General features: G+C 35.7%; 2 protein-coding genes across 2 annotated transcripts; both read right to left on the bottom strand.

The window, feature by feature from the left end:
• Positions 1-986: 986 nt before the first annotated feature.
• LOC110878808 (long chain acyl-CoA synthetase 9, chloroplastic) lies at positions 987-6,629 on the bottom strand. Its single transcript, XM_022127173.2, has 12 exons — positions 6,107-6,629; positions 4,779-5,266; positions 4,605-4,685; positions 3,995-4,261; positions 3,789-3,920; positions 3,510-3,683; positions 3,192-3,421; positions 2,974-3,091; positions 1,962-2,093; positions 1,736-1,870; positions 1,438-1,644; positions 987-1,356 (listed from the first exon to the last, which is right to left on the bottom strand). The coding sequence occupies exons 2-12, from the start codon at positions 5,223-5,225 to the stop codon at positions 1,189-1,191; spliced, it is 2,091 nt and encodes a 696-aa protein (XP_021982865.1). The 5' UTR covers positions 5,226-5,266; positions 6,107-6,629; the 3' UTR covers positions 987-1,188.
• A 4,300-nt stretch (positions 6,630-10,929) lies between these two features.
• On the bottom strand, positions 10,930-12,567 carry LOC110878807 (TLC domain-containing protein 2). The gene is made up of 3 exons (XM_022127172.2): positions 12,210-12,567; positions 11,481-11,758; positions 10,930-11,378 (listed from the first exon to the last, which is right to left on the bottom strand). Exons 1-3 carry the CDS (start codon positions 12,466-12,468, stop codon positions 11,073-11,075), a joined length of 843 nt encoding a protein of 280 aa, XP_021982864.1. The 5' UTR covers positions 12,469-12,567; the 3' UTR covers positions 10,930-11,072.
• Positions 12,568-16,545: the final 3,978 nt, after the last annotated feature.

Consider the following 16,545-nt stretch of genomic DNA (forward strand, 5'->3'; position numbering starts at 1 on the left):
GTTGAAGGTCGTTCCAAGTGGGATTTCTCAAATAACGTTTTCCATATAACTGGCATATACCTAAAATATAATTTAATATATAAAAGTTTTACTCTTAAGCTACTAAAAAAATAAATATATAAAAGTAAATAAATAAAAGTCAATAAAAAATACCATAGCAAAAATGTTCCAAGCAATCTCGGGTTGTTTTCTCCGCCATCTTCAAGTACTCGTCGTTGATGTCGTACGTGTTTCCGTATGATAATATGCGTAAGGCGGATGTGACATTTTGAATTGAGGTGAAGCCTAAATATCCTCGCGCGTCCATTCTTTGCTTAAAGAAATCATACTTATTTTCCAAATCATTATTAATGCGCAAAAATAACCTTTGGCTCATCCGAAAACGCCGTCTAAAAACATCGGGTCCGTGAACCGGTGTCGCATCAAAATAGTCTTTCATCAAACGCTCGTTCGCGGCTTCACGGTCTCGCAAGATATAGGTGCGCCGCAAGATGGGTCGTGGAGGGGGACTAGGCCGAACGTGCTCAAATGTTTGTATCACAAAAGTACATGCACTCGTAACCGCTTCTTCCTCCTCCGTGTCTTCTTCAGGTGAAAAAAATCTTCGGTAAATATCGGTGAAGGAGTGTTCCGACGGGGAACCCATTTTTTTGAATACGGTGGGAGTAGTTTCAACACTTTTTAAAAAATATATAGAGAAGGAGAGAATAGTTGAGTATGAATTGTAAAAAAAATGGAAAAGTTGTGAGTTATTTATAGAGTGAAATTAAAAAAATTGAATTTTTTTTTTAATATTATGACCGTTGTTTAACGGTCAATTTTTCAAAATCCTTCACAATCGCGCCGCTATAATCCTCGCGCCACACCTCAATTTGCCATTCATAACGCCCCTCGTTTTGGTGTTTGGGGCGTTTTACCGGCGCCATCTTCGGGCATAGCGCCCCACTACGGATCGACTTACAATAATTGCAAGATTTTCGGGGGTCTAGGCTTAAACATCATAACAATATTAAACTAACTACACAGTTGTTTACACTGATCAAAACCAAACAGATATATTAGTGCATTGATATTCTTATGACTTTTGCACAAATATATCTAACCACTTTACTTCATAATGGAATTAACAAAACTGAGTCAGTACAATTAACTATTCCAGATGCACATACGCCAAAATCCAACCATCAATCAAGACTGGTAGAACTTTTCTAGCTCCTCTAAAAACGTCTTTCTGATGACCTCTCGTTTGAGCTTTAGTGCTGCGGTAACAAGTCCAGATTCAGGAGTCCATGCTTCCGAAAGCAACTTGATCTTTGCGGGAATCTCAAACTTCTCCAATCGCCCTGTTTTTGCAGCCTGTAAAAAAAGATAGCTTATGACCCAAGTCGTAAAATATAACGTTCGCAACTCTGAACAAGTATAATATATTGTTGTTACCTTTAGCAGGGAAGCGTAAACTTCCTTCAAGGTTTCTTCCATTTCACACAAACTTGCGAAATCATCAAATTCGATACCTTTCTGCAAAGCCCAAGATTCAACCGCAGATTGTGAAGCCACCACAAGAGCCACACAGTAACTGTGGAATGAATTCGCGTGCACCATTATGTTATCAACATAAGGGCTAACACTCAAAGCGGCCTCAACCTGTGTTAGAAACATTGATCTCTGAGTGGATTCTGGTTTTCGTTTATATAAACCAGAAACAGAAATAAATACATATAAAAAGAAAATGTACCTTTCCTAGAGACACGTATTCTCCGTGTTGAAGTTTGACTATATCCTTCTTACGGTCAATTATCTCAAGGCAGCCATCTTTATGGAACTGCCCGATATCGCCCGTGTAGAACCACGTCAAGCCTCTCTCATCAACCTTTATACACGAAAAAGAGTTAAGAGGCGGTAAAACGGTTGATAATTGTATACTTTGTAAGAATATTACGCATGGTAAGAAAGAATATTACTTTGTATACTTCCTTTGTCTTCTCGTCATTTTTAAAGTATCCAAGAGTAACATTTGGCCCACCAATCACTATTTCTCCACGCGGCATAGGTGAATCACTCGTTAAGTAACCACCTTCGGGCCAATCTATTAACTGTAGTAATTAATACAATCATTAGTTATGGTCCTTCTGGATAAAACAATAGATTAAATACAGAAATGAATGTAAATGTTCTGAAACTCGAAAACTACTGCCAAACGAAAGATGATACTTTTGATGAGCGTATTTGTAAGAAACATCAAACTTGTTTTACATGGTTCAATATAGTAGTTTAAAATGTAACTAAATAATGTAGTCCTAAAAAATAAAGTTAGCATAATAATTCGAGAACGTACGACATGAAATGGTTCAAGTACAATCTGTAAAATCTGTAATATGGCTAACTTAATGAACTTATTATTACAAATTGTTTAGACGTAAATTACACTAGGTACAAATGCACAAAAGATAATATAAACTTGTAATATAATGTACAGGTCAAAAAGCAATATAAGCTTGTAAATCAGTATATTGCTAAATATAATGCACAAAATACTAGTAAAAATACATACTTGCGGACGACTGGACATAATGTAAAAGTAATAAAGGATAGACTATAACCAAAAATATATGTTAAGTTTATAAGTGTAATATAATTAAAAGCTAAGTACCAAGAAGGACAAAAAAGTAAGTTTGTAACATAGTTGTAATTTTTTTGATCATCTAAATGCGACAAAAAATATATTATATTGTGTAGAAAATATGAAAATCTTGTGTAAATAAAACAAAATTGCCTTAAATTTTAGTGGGAATATGCTAGCATTTTGCATTGGAAATTTGGAAGGTATCTAGCTCAATACTAATATAAAACAAATGATTTGTATCATTGTCTTATCACTCCTACGAAAGTCATCAAAATCAATATTTCATACAAAATAAAATCAAAATAACAATAACTACTTAATTTTAAAATTAACACAGATGCAGATATAACCTTGATATAGGAGCAAGGCAGGGGTGCACCAACACGACCAACAGATGGGTCATCATACTCAGAAAACGTCCCACCAGCACATGTCTCAGTTAGACCATAACCTTGGCCTATTGGTGCCCTGGTGTACACATAAAAACATATAGTGATATCTTGTTTCTTTTTCGAAAAAAAAAATAAAAATAGTATAAATAATCAATTAGAGTTTGTTAATTACTAACCCAAGACAAATGTTGATAAATCTTTGAGTATCAGCTGACAAAGGGGCCCCACCAGACAAAATGAACCGGATACGACCCCCCAAAATGGCCCGAACCTTTTTAAACACTAGAAAGTCCCATAAACGCTTTTCTAAACCCCACGCCCCTAACCAACTTCCGTTTATAGCAGACAACCGGCGATCATAGGCTAAATTAAACAACGTCCTTGATAATCCACCTGCTGAATCCACCTGAAAATTTTCAGCCAAAATTCATACAAATATCGTAGTAATAAATAAAACATAAGGCATGTGCATGGAATTTTAAATTTTAATCAACCTTTTTCCTCACACCATCTCTGACACGATCAAGAATAGCGGGAACAGATGCCATTAAAGTCGGCCTTAGAGCCGATGCATCTCCCTTTGTGCCCTTTTTAATTTTACTTGACGTATCGGTAAGAGTTAAAGGGGTTCCATAACCTATTGAACTTCCTACAGCTGCAATTAGATTCTGCGACATGAAAAATAGAATTTACAGTTTAAAGTTTAAACATAATTATTTAATAATATTTTTAAGATAATGTATAACATTTAAAAGGTTTGGTTATCGGTATACCTCCGCTGCAAGTTCAAGAATATGTGCTAGCGGTAAGTAGGCTAAATACACATCTTTGACCCCAAGACAGGGCACAATGGTCATCACAGCAGAAACTGTCGCTAAAACGTTGCTGTGTGTCATCATTACACCCTGCATAAAATTCCATATTAATAAGTTTTATACCGAAAACGAACAAATATTAAGAAAAGAAGCTTTCTACTAACCTTAGGCAAGCCGGTACTCCCACTTGTATACATAACCACTGCCACATCAGCAGGAAGCGGTAGATCTGCTTCAACGGGGCTCTCTCTACCAATTTTTTTCACTTCGGAATATGAAAAGACTTTCCAGTTGCTTCCCTCAGTTAATACGGGATTTGAAGTTATTTCATCGTCCATGCATATAACACGTTCTACAGTGTCTATTTGTCCGCTTATATCGATAAGTTTTTTCAGTTCTTTGTTTCCACAAATTACAGTAGTAACCTCTGTCTGGAAAAAAAAAAAAAATTAGAATGTAATTAGATGGCAGTTGGATTTATAAATTACAAGTTACAATTCATTATGCTATAACAAGAACATTTTAGAGCTATAAAAACAAACTCCCTGCTTGAATTATTTTTTAGAATTGTTAGTTTACTCTATAAAATTAAAAATTCTTGTATCCACTTATAAAGGTTGACAGGACCACAAAAGCACGAATGTATCTTTTTCACGGATTTGAAGGATCATGTAATCCCACTTTGCATTATAAACATTTTAATCCATCATTGTATACTTCATAATTTATACAAATTATTGCATTTATCCCAATTTAAAAAATAAAAAAAATTACCTCATTTAATGAGTGACAAATGGCTTCTTCACCCAAAGATGCATACATGGTGACAACAGTGACGTTTTGCCTGAAACAAGCCTGATTGACGAGATAAATAACGGTGGTTTGGTTACGGTTCACGAATCATGAAATCCTACTTAAACAGATGTATTATATAAAATTATAAATTACCTGCAACGCAATAAACCATTCTTCACGAGTATCTGCAAAGATTGCAACGCGTTCACCACTTTTATGCCCAATTTGCATCAAACCGGATGAAAAACTACACACAACTTGAAAAACTTGACCATAAGTCATCCACTCATAATCACCTAAATGAAGCTTTTCAAATGCCCTCCCGTCTTGATTTACTTCGCTCTCCCTCGAGATTATTTTTCTCGTTCCAAGTAGATTCTTGTCAGCATGTTGATTGCATGCCTGCTCAAACAGATCTGCTAGAGTCTTGATCCCTTCCCATGCTGTTTCAACCGGAGACGTAAACCGGTGGTTTCTGATAGCATACCCCGGGTCCCCGCCGACATCAGCAGGCAAACCTCGGTTTTTTCCCTTGTTAGATTTCCGAAGGGCGAGAGTGAGTAGAAGAGGGGCCAAAACTCCAACAATATATGCACTCATGTCCAAATCACTCTTATGGTCCCAAAAAAGCGACTTGATCACTGAAACAAGAATTTCACCGATCAAGATTACCTCAATTACTGATGGAACAAGACAATATTAAGATACAAGTTGTCTATTGTCTTACTTTTGTAAATAGTTAACGTATTAAATAAGATTATAAACACTATATTGTCGAAACAATCATCTGATCTTTCTTCAAAGTTCTAATAAAACGAGTTAGAAGGTTGTTATATCATCGTTCCTACTCCTTTTAATCACATTAGCCTGCCACACTTAAAACGCAATGTGAACTCGTCAGCATTGCCGTTGACACAAATGTTAATCGGACGATTACCAACACGTAAACGTGAACACACTCACTCTGCTTAGGTCAGTGAACATGTCCCACAATTGCCCGATTAGAATTATCCTTTGAACTCCAGTTTCATGTCATCCATTGTGAGAAATCGTTCATTCCAATCTAATTCAATCCCACTTATTACCTCCCCCTAATGATACGAAAGACCAATTCATTTTAAGAATCAAAATGAGGCATAAATCACTGTCCCCAACCTTTTTTGAGGACAAAAACTAGAATTGTGCTCTCAAATTCTGTTGATTAAGCACATTGCTTGTACTAAAGTGATTTACGATCTCCAGAAATCAAAATCACAAAACAAACATTTACTAATACCAAAGCCTTCTTAAACCCGCACCATTATCCCAAAAACAAAATCAATTGTTCAACTACATAATCCACAAAAATAAAGATCTGGAGAATAAACATCTACGTGTGAGATTGTCAGATCAATAGCGTGCATTAAGAAAAATGCTGTAATCAGAAGAGGAAATGCGAATAATAATACTCCAAAATCATACAGAAAAAAAGGGGTTATTACCTGGAGCGTTGTGGTTAAAGACCCAGCTCACAACAACAAGCTTCAGACAGACAGACAGACAATGAAGAGTTAAGTTAAGGATTATGGTGATTATAAGGTTGACGGATGACAACGTTAAGACCAGCGGAGAATCCAAAGAGCAGATGCTTCAATCCAGACGGCGTGCTGCCACTATTGAAGACTAGGAGATTGCTTTTTTGTTTTTTTACAAGTATATTCTTAATTCCTTATCTACACTATTATCGTTAATTCTAATTTATTACTCTTTTAATTTAAATATTATTATATTATTTTCTCTGTTTTACTTTTTAATTTTAACACTGAAACATATATAAGTTGTTTGAATAGGTTAATAAACAATATATATTTGGGTCGATTTTAACCATCAATCTAAGAAAATTCCAAAGGCGTCTGGAAATGTTGAAATTTGGCTTGTGTACAAAGTCCAAATGTGTGGACGCTGTCTCAACCAGAAATCCACTTGTTTGGTTGTACCCCTATTTCCTCTTTGACCACTAGTTTTTTTCCAATTGTATCCGGACAGTAAACAATAGCATTTGTTGTCATGAAATCTTTAAACAATAAATATCATACTAAAGAGTTAGTTAGCCGAATAGTTTGTTGGGGTTTTTATATTACGATTACCGTATGTATTTATTACTTGATAATAAATGCGGACCTGCCAACCTCACTTGATGGCAAATGCGGTATCTGTTTTGACAATAGTATCCGAGAGGCTATTGAAGACATTGTTGTTTGCGGGGGGTCCTACTTTGGTGACCTTCTGTGGCGTTTGGCATCTTTGCCGATGTGTCTGGGTGGTTTGGGCCTCCTCTCAGCTCGGGATGTTGGAGTTTATGCTTTTGTGGCGTTTAGAGCTCAGTCGTGTGTATTGCAAGACCATATCCTTCGGAACAGTGGGGTTGTTAAGCTTGACGTAGACTACCAACAGACTCTTGAGTATTTAAGTGTCTCTCTTCCATACTTTGACATTGGCAATTTCTCTAATATGGACCCCCCCCCCCCAAAGCCACAAAAAAACTTTGGCGAATGCTCTATTTGACAAAATCGCTCGGAGTCTGGGAGAAACATTTGATTTGTCTCCCCGCCAGAAGGCGGTGATTGAGTGCTTGAAAGGCCCCATGTGCAAGACTTTTTGACTGTTATCCCGATCGAGGGGCTGGGGCAATGCATGTCGGCTGTTGAGTATAGGGCTATCCTCAAATACCGGCTGATGATCCCTATGTATCCAGAAGACAAAACCTGCCCAATCTGCCGTAAAGCCTGCATGGATAAATACGGGGAGCATGTTGTTCATTGCAAGGAGCTCCCTGGTTAAAAATATCGGCATGACTGGGTGAGAGATGTTTTGAGGGACATCTTGAGGAGAGCGGGGATTTCTACCAAGAAGGAGGCCCCATGTGAATTTCCTTACAGACCCTATGGAAGGGAGATCTACATTGAGACCAGCGGATCTGCTCGTCTTTGGCTGGGCGGGAGGGAAACATGCTTGTGTGGATCTCACAGGAGTCTTCCCCTTAGCTGGTTTAAGGGAAAGCGGGTTTGTAGCAGGACAAGCTATAAGGAAAGCAGAATCAAAAAAGGTGGATAAACATGCTAAAGCATGTGCTGATAACCAACATGCATTTGTCCCCTTCGCCTTCGACACCTTTGGATCCCTAGCTCCAGAAGCTATCCGTTTGTTGACTAGGGTCCAACAGGTTGTCCACAACAGTGGCTCATCAACAGGGGGCAGGGGTTTGTCTTTAATAGGCTAGGGTTTGCTATTCAAAAAAGGGTAGCGGCGCAGCTTGTTGCTCGCTTACCTGCGATATTGATGTAAAGTGCATTTAGATGTGAATAAAAGCTAATATTTAAATTCAAAAATAAATAAATAAATAAATAAAGGTTTAAGATCAAATACGCTCTAAAAAAGTAAGAAGTCGTACAAATTGTATTAACTCGACTCTGATTGACCTCATTCAAAAACGGCAATAGAACCGTCTTATCGAACTCTATGATGTAAAATTTTAGGTTTTCATTTTTGGATTTATAGGTTGTAGATATTAGAATTTTTTTTATTATCATTGTGTTTTTTCTATAATTGTGTCATTGTGTCTTTTTTTGCGACTCAATGTGTCTTTTTTCATCGACATTGTGTTATATTTTTCGGCATTCTGTTATATTTTGCTCGACATTGTGTCATCTTGTGCGATCTATTGTGTCTTTGTACACTTCTTATTTTTAGGAGCCTTTGTAGAATAACTTAACCCAATAAATAAATTGTAACATGCTTAATTCATGTTGAAATATTTGTTACACTGTATATCGTTATTCCTAATATTTGAAAGGTAAAATAAATAGATTACTCACCCATCTTCTCTTTAACCACATCAGCCGCATAGCCCGCCAAAACCTAAACTGAGACCTGTCGCTGACGCAGAATAAGTCTAGGTATTGATGCAACATTACTTATTGATAAACCCTTAACTTTAGGTCTCTTTTTAAATGATTCAATCGAGTTTGCACCACCTGAATATTTAATTTATTTGTTGTGAACGATGTTGTAAGTAGGGGTGTAAATGAGCCAAGCTATTCAAGATCGGCTCGAAAAAACTCGATACGAGTTGAACTGAAAAAACTCGATACGAGTTGAACTTAAAGGAGCCTAACCCTAAAATTTATATAATAATATTTAAAAAATAATAATTATAACTTAACATAAATTAATTAAAAAGTTAATAAACAAGTCGAACTTGAGTTTGAAAAACTACCCACGAGCCGAGCTCGGATTTTAGAAACAGAGCTCGAATCGAGCCAAGCTCAAGCTTAGTCAAGATTGGGTTTGGCTTAGTTGATTTGCACCCCTGGTTGTAAGGCCCATCATCGTGCCTCAAGTTTCAATAGTTAAAAAGTTATGGTTATTTTAAAATGGTGGAGATAGTTGGTTTAAATTCAACATTATGTTTTAAAGACGTGTGTTATATGTTTTAAAAGTTATATTACTTAAACTAAAATTGCATTTTTTATCCTCCTTATATGTTATAATATAGGATAGATGTATGAGTTTGATTTGCAATCTCTTCACATACCTCCAATTAGGGGTGAACAAATTAACCACCATAACCGATAACCAAACCATAACCGACATAACCGAACCACTAATAACCGATAACCAATATAACCAGTGGTTATGGTTATGAAACTTTGTATAATCGCTCAATCGGTTATGGTTATGGTTATGGTTATGAAGCTTTGGTTAATCGAATATAACCGAAACCGAACCGAAGTTGTGATGTTGACTTTATATAATAGATTTGTTTTTTACAAAACCATATAGAGGGTTTTTACTAAGATAAAAGTATGTTAGTAACAAAATGATCTTGATATAGATGTCAATTATTTTGATAAAAAAAAAACTAAGGTGTTATGGCTATAATTGTTTTTGTTTGAGAATTAACTTATTAAAAAGAACTCTAAATTGGTAGTTTAACCAAAAAGTTTAGTTTTCGCTATCTTATAAAATAGGCTCATGCTAAGTTCAAATCGTGCACAACCCTATTTATTTCAAACCTTGCTTGGTTACATAACCGAAATTAACCAAAACCGAACCATAACCGACTTCATAACCGATTAACCATAACCGAAGTTTGGTTATGGTTATGGTTACCAAAACTCCATAACTGAACTAGCGGTTATGGTTATGGTTAATAGTAAAAACCGACCCATGCACACCCCTACCTTTAATTCCATTTCCTTGTGTTTTCCACTATGCTTGGAACATTGCTGCTATCCTTTTGTCTCAATGACACCAAATACATCGATGGTTGGGGTCAGACCTCGTAGTCGTGTGGATGAATTGACGGAGTTGCAACATGGGGAAAACCCATTAGAGGGGGCCCCAAGTATGTAACTGTGTCTCATACTCACCTCAGCCTACTATACATCGAGTATCGGGCATAATCATTAATTTGTTAAACAAAAACACCTATTGGGATTTCCAAATCCATTTATTTTTCTTACTATTCACATGAATGATCCCACCTAATTTATCACAAAACTTTCATTTCAAACAGCCCACCACTCTGAGTATTGATATCTCATCTATCTTAATTCCATTTTCGACATTTCTTAGCTCATTGCAAAGCTTATCACAGAGATTGCAAACCCATAATTTTATTAACAACAATTGCTTATCATAGTTATTTGTAGTCAAAAAATTCACCCAAAGTATATTTTTATTTTTAAACAACCTCCTAATCATTTCATTTAAACATATTAGATTTTAGTGAAAATAAAAGAGTCATGTCCACATATAACAAACCAACTATGGAAATGGTTTTTGGTTCAACCATTCCCATCCAGCCTGTTTCAATATCTACCAAAACACCGGTCTTGTTTTGACTTGTTATTCGACCCGCCCATTTCCATATCTATCTTTTCGACATAATCCCTGCTGTAATGCAGTCCAGTTGTCTAGACCATGGATACACTACTCAAACCTTCTTTTACAGATGATGACATGAACCAAATCCATGTACTTCTTCCTGACTAGCACAATATATAATGCTAGCAAGAGGCTGCATGTTCTTGCCAACTAAAAAAGGGTAGATGCACGGTACCCCCGACCGCGGAAGGGATCCCCCTTCCCAAGCTAGCGACTCGACAACGCTGCCTGGCGGTGAAACCCCTGCCAACCCGAGGGGCTGAAACATGTTTCGAACCCGTGACCTCGAGTGTCCTCGGGCCGGTTTAAGGTGGGGGTCGGTGGCCACTGGGCTGACACCCAATGGTTATGTTCTTGCTAACTAGGGAGCCAAGTATTTGGTTGAAAAAAATAACTGGAATTTATGGGTCACAATAGCTCTTCAATGTCCAAGTAATACAAACAAAAATCTACATTTTTTTATCTCCCAATGTAGAAATAGGGATGTGTTCCAAACAAAGATGTGTTTTACCATGAAGTCTACGATTCATGAACATTGTGTCGGTTTCTCTCTCTCCTAAAAGCATTGAAGAGATCCATGCCAAGGAAAACATTAAGCAAATTCATACCCGCCATACCAAACAGAGCGAGTGGAAGCTCGATTCCTTTCTCAAACTTAGATGCATCTTTGATTAGCTTGACTGTAATTAGCACATGAGATAATAGACGTGCCAATACGAAGGTGCTCATATTTAAGAACCATTCGATTTTAACTAGCTTGCTCTTTCCATCGCGTAAGCCAGCCATCCGCCTCACTTTTCTCACATGAAGAAAGATAGAATGCAACTGCCAATCACAATCAAAGAAAGTTTAGTTGAATAGCCACAATGATTTAGTGAGTACTTATGTTGTGATCTCAAAAAGTCAAAAGTCAAAGTCAACGCGTACCTCGCATATAAGAGTTAGAATAAGATAGTTGATTGTGACATTTCGGTATAGGGCTAGAGTAAAGCATCCAAGGAGAATAAAATGATGCAATAGAATGGAGGGTATCCATCCACTATACAAACCATAGAGCAACATATCCAATTGATCGTACGCGAAATACCCACATGATATGCACAACGCTGAGTACGCCCATGGCCATGTAGTGTTAACGAGCTGCGAATGCTCAAATAACTGATTCACATCATTAGATGCCAACTGCTTCACCAAAATGAACACCACTGTCAAGAAATTCAGTCCATGTTTACTAACTTTACAATCATACATGCCTATTGTACAAGCATTCTAGCCAAAACTCATCCTTTATAGACAAAATTATAGAAATCATTGTGTACAAGTGTCCCCTGTACTTGTTTTAGTCAAACATCATACTTTCAAGACTCAAAATTTGCATAGATTAATTAACGAATTATAGCAGACAAAAGTTACCCATTTAAGTAATCTTTATATTGTAAATACCACATCCAAAATTTTCTAGATTAAGACGATATTTTCGATGAATTTTGAAGCTAAAAAACAATTCATTTGACTTTGAAAAACCTTGAAATGAAGATGATGCAGATCTTTACATATTAAAATTTTCATGAATTGAGCAATTGAGATCAATCTACCATCAAATCAGCACAAGAAAGTCAAACAGATGCATCAAAATATGAAGAACAGTTACAATACCTGAAGCAGAGGTTAGGGAAGAGTGGAGAAGAGAGACGCAAGTGTTGACCAGAAGAGGGTCTCTGGAGATGAATTTCCGGCAAACCCAGTTGGAAAATTGGTAAAAAGAGAAGCCAAAGATGAGTGGAAGAAGCTCCGTACGCTTGTTGAAGAGAATTTCGAAGAAAACAGAGACGGCCCACATGATGAGAGTAGCCATGAAGAAGAAGAAAGCACCTGTTCCGTTTTTCTTCTGAACCCGACGATGATCGCCGGCCATGGTGCACCTGAACTTGAAGATTTGGTGGTTCTTTGTTGACTGTGGGATTGATCATCTAATACGCCTTGGGGTCGATGTGGCTTATCTAGTACCGCACACTTTGCGGGACTTACTATACCCCTTCACAATACAACTCTTCATTACTGGTATGCAAAGTCGGATAACCGTGGTTAATCGAGTGTTTGATTAATTGAAAAGTATTAAGTATAATCATAGCCGATATTAGTTAACCGTTGTTCCGTTATTCGGTTAGTTAACCAATATATATAAAACTTGTAAAATATAAACTCATGAATATAAAACTTGCAAAGTTATATAGAAACCACATGCATATTGGTAATGAGCCCTATGTACATAACAAAACAAACACTAATGGATCCCCAATTAGACTAAAAGGTTAAAAAATCTAGTGGGCCATGAACTTATAAATAATATTACATTAAGAGAGTTTGGTGTATAGAGGTATATAGAGGCTGGTTAACGTACAAAATGGCTTAACGTACATTGTGTATGCGATTGTTTACCAACGTGCGATTTTATGTTTCAACCATGCGATTTGTGATTTAAACACCCCCATGCGATTTGTATATACCCCATGCGATTTCATCCCCCATATACACAACATGCGATTTCCAGATTTTATGAATGCGTTTTTTTTATAACGTGCGATTTCACATCGCGTACATAATGTACGTTAAGGCCAATTGTACGATATACTTTGTCGGTGTGTGTGTATATATATATGTTTGGCTAATCGGTTCGGTTCGTTTATTTTCGGTTTTATATATATGATTAACTGAAATCGGAACCGGAATTCAGTTATTCCATGAACTTATAAATAATATTACATTAAGAGAGTTTGGTATATGATTAACAGAAACTGGAACTGAAAGTTCGGTTACTCAAAAACCATTAGCCGAACCATCGGTTCAGTTATTCGGTTTCGGTAAATTCGATTTTATGCTCACTCCTACCCTTCATTGTGGGACTTACTATAGCCCTTCACAATACAACCCTTCCAACAATAAGTAATGTGATCATTTAAATGGGCGAACATGCACATGTGTCGGTGTCGCTTTCGTGCTTTTATGTTCGTAAACGTTTGTTAACGTGTTAGTTTGTGTTTGTTTAGGTTTATTTGTGTTTGTGTCACAATTCTATAATTATGTGATCTCAATATTCTTTTTCCTGTTTTTTTATTGCACCCCTCCTCTCATAACCAATCTTAAAGAATCAAGTCTAGGGTTTAAAGAAAACAATGGAAGAGAACCAACATAAAGATTGATGGTGAAATCGGCTTAGATTAGGGTTTGTGATTAGAATTAAGACAGAAAGGAAAACGATTTCAAAATTATGGAAAGTATCAATCTCTCTTTGATCAATTGCATGTGAGCAAAAAAGATCCCGCTCAAATTCTTTCAACAAGGGTTATTAGGATGACAGGTGACAATTAGTGGTTTAAAAAGATGCCATATGTACTAAGCTTGTTTTGATTTATTATAATTTATAAATATAGATATAGATTATAGATAGGAGTAACTTATTTCAGTACATTAATTGGGTCAACTCCATTTTTTAAGCATCTTAGTAAAATGATAACCCTTTATTTTTTTTATAAAATTTTGAATTCAAATAAGAATCTTTTATTGTAATCATATATTAAAAAAACTACAAAATTTTCATCAGTCACCTAATAAATTGAAAATTTATTTTAAATTTTAATCGTATATCATCAATCACGTAGGGCTGTTCAAAAAGCTCGGGCTTGGAGCTCGCTCGGATTTAGCTCGGAAAAAGCTCGCTCGATTTGGCTCGGTTTAAAAGTGAGCCTAGCCGGCTCGGCTCAGTTAGAAAGTGAGTCTAGCTCGGCTCGTAACGAGCCGAGCTGACTCGGTTCGGCTCGCTTTGTAGCTCGGCTCGGTTTAGCTCGAATTATTTTACTTATTATAAGTTTTAATTTTATATACATTATAATATATTACAAAAAAACTGATTATTATTTACATGTATATAGGTTTGTAATTTGATATTTATGGCATATTTGACGATTGATTACCATACTAATACTAATGAACTAATATTGTATTTTATTGAAATTAAAACTTATTTTGCGTTGTTAAACTTGATTTTGGTTTAAATTGTATTAGGTTGAACTTATTTTGAATATATTATTTTAAATTATTGAATAATATTTTAGGCTATTAAATTTTAAGAGGTATCTATTAGTTTTTTTTTTATAAAATCGAGCCAAACCAAGCCGAGCCATGCTAGCTCGGTTTAAAACCAAGCCGAGCCCGAGCTTAGATTTTCAGCTCGGTTTCAAATCCGAGCCGAGCCGAGCCAGCTCGGTTTATAATCGAGCCGAGCCCGAGTTTAGCATAGCTCGACTCGACTCGGCTCATGAACAGCCCTACAATCACGTGATGTATAGGATAACGTTTCGATATGTGTAGGATATATGTAGGATAAATGTCGACATAAGTAGGATAAATTTAGACTTGTGTAGTATAAAATGTTTACGGCTAATTAATTAGAGAGATAAATAATTATTATTAGATTTAAAACTCTTCCACCAAAATCTTCAAAATGCCCTTTTGATATTAAAAATAAAGTTAAAAGAGTTACAATATATTTACAGAACGGTGATTCTTTTTGAAGAAAAGTTAAAAGAGTTTTACGGATTTAGTTGGTGAAAAAGATTGTACCTTTGATCAAGTCTTTGGAAGTGGAAGACTTTAGCTTAAAAAATGAATCGCTACAATGAATGTTACCAATAAACGGTATTGTTTATATAAAATTTTACATTGCGGTATTATTTATATATGTATGTATGTATGTATGTATATTTTTTTATAATTTATCGAAACAACGTTGACCAAATGGAAGTTCAGATTTGGATGTTGTGAAGAAGACTCTAGCCGCATACAAGAAAGAGTATCGTTGATGTGTTGTAAAACACGTTCTTATATTTTGTATATTATTTTAATATTTTTTTAGTCTTTATAGGTGTATATTTTATTCTTTGGTGTTTATATAGGTTTCAGTGTAAAAAAACAAGCTAAAGGGTCTAGTTAATTAATTAAAAAATTACTATAGATAAAAAATTAGTGAATGAATGTTTTGAAAAGTTATGAAGAGAAATTTAATATGAAGCTAGTTTTATACATGCCCGCGTTGCGGCGCGCTAAATCAAATCCTTTTCGGTTTTATTATATGATCTAGGGGAAAAAAATACATCAATGCATAGATAGAAAAATATCAAAAATATTGTTCAATCTAGCCGATTACACAGGTGCAAAATAGGTTTTTTTCTCGCCGTATATAATTTGAGATATTGAACGGCCTTTGCCATTAAAACACTAGATCAAACATCAAGATAGAGTAGCAGATTCTCGCATCATATCCATATTTCTCAATGAACCAGTGCAACATATCACAGATGAATCCCCCTCAAACATCTCATTAGTGAGGAGCTCCATAAGTGCAGCTACCTATGTTCAATAAACAATTAGAAATCCACCAAGTATTTATCAGATGAAGTTTAAAGAGCATAAAATATATACCAGATTCCTTTATCCACAATGCTACATGTATGTGGTGGCTCAAATTCCTTCATACCATTGAAAAAGAGCTTTGGAGATCAATGGAAATGAATTTTATAAAATTAAGATTTTTAAAGACAAAGAAAAAGTCTACACATTTGTAATAGAGGTTTTCATCTTTTTTGTAGGCTGAGATTTCAACAAAGGTGAAATCCATACACCTACTTCTATGTTGAGTTGGCTAGGAACCAACAAAAAGATAAATGTAACCCACCTGAGCTGCTAGAGATCAAACATAAATCAAATTGATTCACTCATAATCTAAACCAGAGGACGTGAAAAAGAATGATACCTCTGAAAGAGCGGGGATTCTTTTTTTTTTTTCATAAGAAAAGAAACCTTCCATTTAAGAATCTCCTTTTCTTCATCAGTAAATACACATAAACAAAAAAAATATCATTGAACTCCTCAAATTTATAAACAGTCTTTGCATCATCACACTAACGCACAAGCCAAAATGATGAATGTAATGAAA

Source organism: Helianthus annuus, chromosome 9 (genome assembly GCF_002127325.2).
Source record: "Helianthus annuus cultivar XRQ/B chromosome 9, HanXRQr2.0-SUNRISE, whole genome shotgun sequence".
NCBI lineage: Eukaryota > Viridiplantae > Streptophyta > Magnoliopsida > Asterales > Asteraceae > Helianthus > Helianthus annuus.

Excerpts from the sequence above, each read along its gene's own strand:
- LOC110878807 (XM_022127172.2), bottom strand. The coding sequence starts at position 12,468 with ATGGCCGGCGATCATCGTCGGGTTCAGAAGAAAAACGGAACAGGTGCT. Across the intron at positions 11,759-12,209 it reads TTCCCTAACCTCTGCTTCAG|TGGTGTTCATTTTGGTGAAG; the intron begins GTATTGTAACTG and ends ATTTCTTGACAG. Across the intron at positions 11,379-11,480 it reads TTCTAACTCTTATATGCGAG|TTGCATTCTATCTTTCTTCA; the intron begins GTACGCGTTGAC and ends TGTGATTGGCAG.
- LOC110878808 (XM_022127173.2), bottom strand. The coding sequence starts at position 5,225 with ATGAGTGCATATATTGTTGGAGTTTTGGCCCCTCTTCTACTCACTCTC. Across the intron at positions 3,921-3,994 it reads GGAGTACCGGCTTGCCTAAG|GGTGTAATGATGACACACAG; the intron begins GTTAGTAGAAAG and ends AATTTTATGCAG. Across the intron at positions 3,092-3,191 it reads TTTATCAACATTTGTCTTGG|GGCACCAATAGGCCAAGGTT; the intron begins GTTAGTAATTAA and ends TGTGTACACCAG.